Here is a 3052-nt window from a genome sequence, read left to right as displayed (position 1 = left end):
TTGCATTGTTTTCCCTTACTTTGATAATTTTATAGAAAATAATATCGACATAATAGTTACCATCTGTAGTCTCTTGCTTATACCAAGTCCATGTCTCAAGATTCAGCTTCCAAATATCATTAGACTTTGTTGAATGAACAACATTACTTGCTCTTTGTAATCCCCCAAATATGACCATCCATTTACCATGAACCGAAACAGAATGCCCTGCAGTCGGTGGTGGCGTATTCTCCGTGACGATATAATTCCACTGATTAGCAGTTATATCGTATATGTGCAGTTCATTGAATAGATGCCAGGTCTGATGTAACGGATATGATGCCGGGTGCGTCCATCCGCCGAATAAAACTGCGAACAATAATAATTATGGTTGAAAATCAGACGAGAAACCGCTCACCTAACGAATCTTTATAGCACACCATACTGCAACACGCTTTCGGTGACGGATATGTACCCATAGTAAGTGGCCTAACCCACTGTCGCTTTGACAAATCTAATCGCCATAGGTCGTTAAAGGTTGTCATCGAACATGTGCAACCGCCGAACACGTACATGGAATTATCGTGAATTACTGCTGCGTGTGAATATCTTTTGGTGATCGTTGGGGCCATAGCAACTGGGGTTACTGACTGCCATGCTATGGCATACTCAGAGATCGCTCTATCGAAGTTTCTTTGTCTGGTTTTTGCGACATCTGAAATAAGAAAAAACCCTCTCAAACAAAGAAAAAACTCTCCTGTACTAATTATAGAATCTGATTAAGCGGAATTCTTACTTAGAACGCATCTTCGCCATCGTTTTGAGACTTGTAGACAATCGTGAAGATCTTTATATGGAGGAATTAAACTTAAAATGAATTCTAATACTTCTTCAGGTAAATCTTCTATGGTACAAACATTTTTATTACACGCGTCTAAACTCATTTTTAGAAAACACTGGAATTTTGAAATTTAAACTTGATGTACACAATAATATGACAGTTCGATGTACTCTTTGACAATCATGCATACCAACCTTCGGAGGATGAATTTAAACACCGACTGGAACGACGTGGTGGAATTTGGCAATCAGTCAGTAAGCGGCGATTACTCAGTCGGTTTAACAGCGTTATCGTGTTTCGCGCGCGATATTTGATTTATTTATAACCTTTCCTAAAACTTTAAAATTGATTGTAAGCTAATTCTAATGAAGTAAGTTGAATATTCCCAGTGCCGGTCTTATTGTGATACCTTGTGATGTTTAATCGTTAATTTATAAAGTGTGTCAATAGTAGAATACGAAAATATCAATTTGTAACCTCAAAAAAAACTTATTTTTAAGAAGAACTTTTAAAATGTCCCTTTTAGTGCATCTAGGATCTGCTGTAGATCACATCAAACAACTTAAACTAGTACTAGCTGAAAGAATCAGCTTTTCGACAACACAGAAGGTTGAATCGTTGTAAATTGTGTCGATGCCGTTCCACTCATTTTATGCTTTGCAGGTTGTTGTGGTCTCGGTGGCAGTTAGTCTGGGACTTTTAGGTATTGCTCGTTCAATGAAACGTAAAAAGCAGACAGTCGATCCAACCAAATACAGACGACAGTTGGGCAGAAGGTTAAGGTCTTCGGGCGTTAGGAGTCCCAACGGAGGTAAATTTTAATGTTTGTGGCCAGTCTGACAGGTTTGTGTATGTATAGGCTAGCTTAGAAGTTACATTTAGCAAGTAACGGTAATGGTATTATTTATATCTTTGCTTACTATTCTGAAAAGTACTTTCAGACCACATGTACAAAATGAGAAATGAGAATGGCATAAAGAAGGACGAGTTACTCTTGACTTGTCTAATCATCCTGTGTAGCAGAGAATATTTATTATAGGATTTAGTTTTTTGATAGATTATGCATCTTTCTATACTGCTAGCTCTGTTTTTCTCCTATTCTGTTCGTCCTCTTGTAGGTATTCTTATTACCAATTGAATATGAATAGTATATGGTATAAATGTAAGTTTGTCCCATTAGATTAGTAGCTTGTATTTGTTCCCATAAGGGGTCCACGATGTGTGTTCATTCGGTTAAATTCAAATCTAATTGATAGCTAATTTATACCTCAGATTGAGAATTATACATAGGAAAGTTCCTATGATGATAGGCAACACACAATGCGGAAATCGGTTGTTCCTGCTATTCCTATTGGCCGCACAAAACATTTTTTGCCACTCAATCAAATGCTGTTTTTAAATTTAAGAGTTATCTCGCCTGCACCGGCGGATCATTTTTTTAAAATAAATTTAAGAAAATACTGCAAAAATGATTTTAGTTTAATACTCGGTTTAATAAATTAACATTCCCTGATTCTCGGATGTGAAAAGAGCGCATCCGTGACTACGCCTAAATTGTGCCCTCTGATGAGGAAGATGTTTTTATAATTTCCGCTTTATGCGAAGAAACAGAAAAAGGCCGCTTCGTTACGCTGCCGATCGCTGCTCTTCCGGCAAGTGTGCGCACTCTCATTTAAAACTATGTTTTAAAATAAATCCGTTCCGCTGCGCTTCGCTCTAGTGAGCGGTACCCTTTAAGGTACCTTCATACAGGGTGTTCCATTTAAGCTGTGTAAAAAAATTTTGTTTTCCAATAAATCGATGGTTCCCAAAATTGAATTTCCTTTTTATTTATTTTTTCGGGGAATCATTTTGAAATGTGCTATTCTAACTACTTATTTTGGTTTATTTTTAGACTCAATGTGCAGTACATTTAAACAGATAAATGCTCTAAAAATACATTTATGATACGCATTTAGAAAACTAATTATGGGGGCGTTATTTAATGTTTAAAAATTCCTCAAGTACAAAATTTCGTCCAGATCGGAATTTTTTTGCTTCGCCACCCATTCAAATGTTTATAAAAAATCATAAAGGGCATACCCAAAAAGATGTATAAAGCAAATTTTGTCCTTCTAGCTGGTTCCTGAGACAAAAATAGAGAAGTAACGTTAATTTGTTTGTTTTTTCCTGTAAAACATCAACATCGCTGGTTACACACAAATACTCAAAACAAGAAAGTTAAACAATTTT

At 36.3% G+C, this 3052-nt stretch overlaps 1 protein-coding gene across 1 annotated transcript; it reads right to left on the bottom strand.

Annotated features, from left to right (window-relative positions):
- Positions 1-19: 19 nt before the first annotated feature.
- LOC116181708 (F-box only protein 42-like) lies at positions 20-1020 on the bottom strand (the record flags this gene model as incomplete). Its single annotated transcript, XM_031502118.1, has 3 exons — positions 776-1020; positions 398-694; positions 20-348 (listed from the first exon to the last, which is right to left on the bottom strand). Coding segments are annotated over exons 1-3 (774 nt in total), but the record flags the coding sequence as incomplete, so codon positions are not given.
- Between the last annotated feature and the right edge of the window lie 2032 nt (positions 1021-3052).

Source organism: Photinus pyralis, unplaced genomic scaffold, assembly GCF_008802855.1.
Source record: "Photinus pyralis isolate 1611_PpyrPB1 unplaced genomic scaffold, Ppyr1.3 Ppyr1.4_unclustered_Scaffold1817, whole genome shotgun sequence".
In the NCBI taxonomy this organism is placed as follows: domain Eukaryota; kingdom Metazoa; phylum Arthropoda; class Insecta; order Coleoptera; family Lampyridae; genus Photinus; species Photinus pyralis.
The sequence above is the reverse complement of the archived record's forward strand: the minus strand, read 5'-3'. Positions and strand labels throughout refer to the sequence as shown.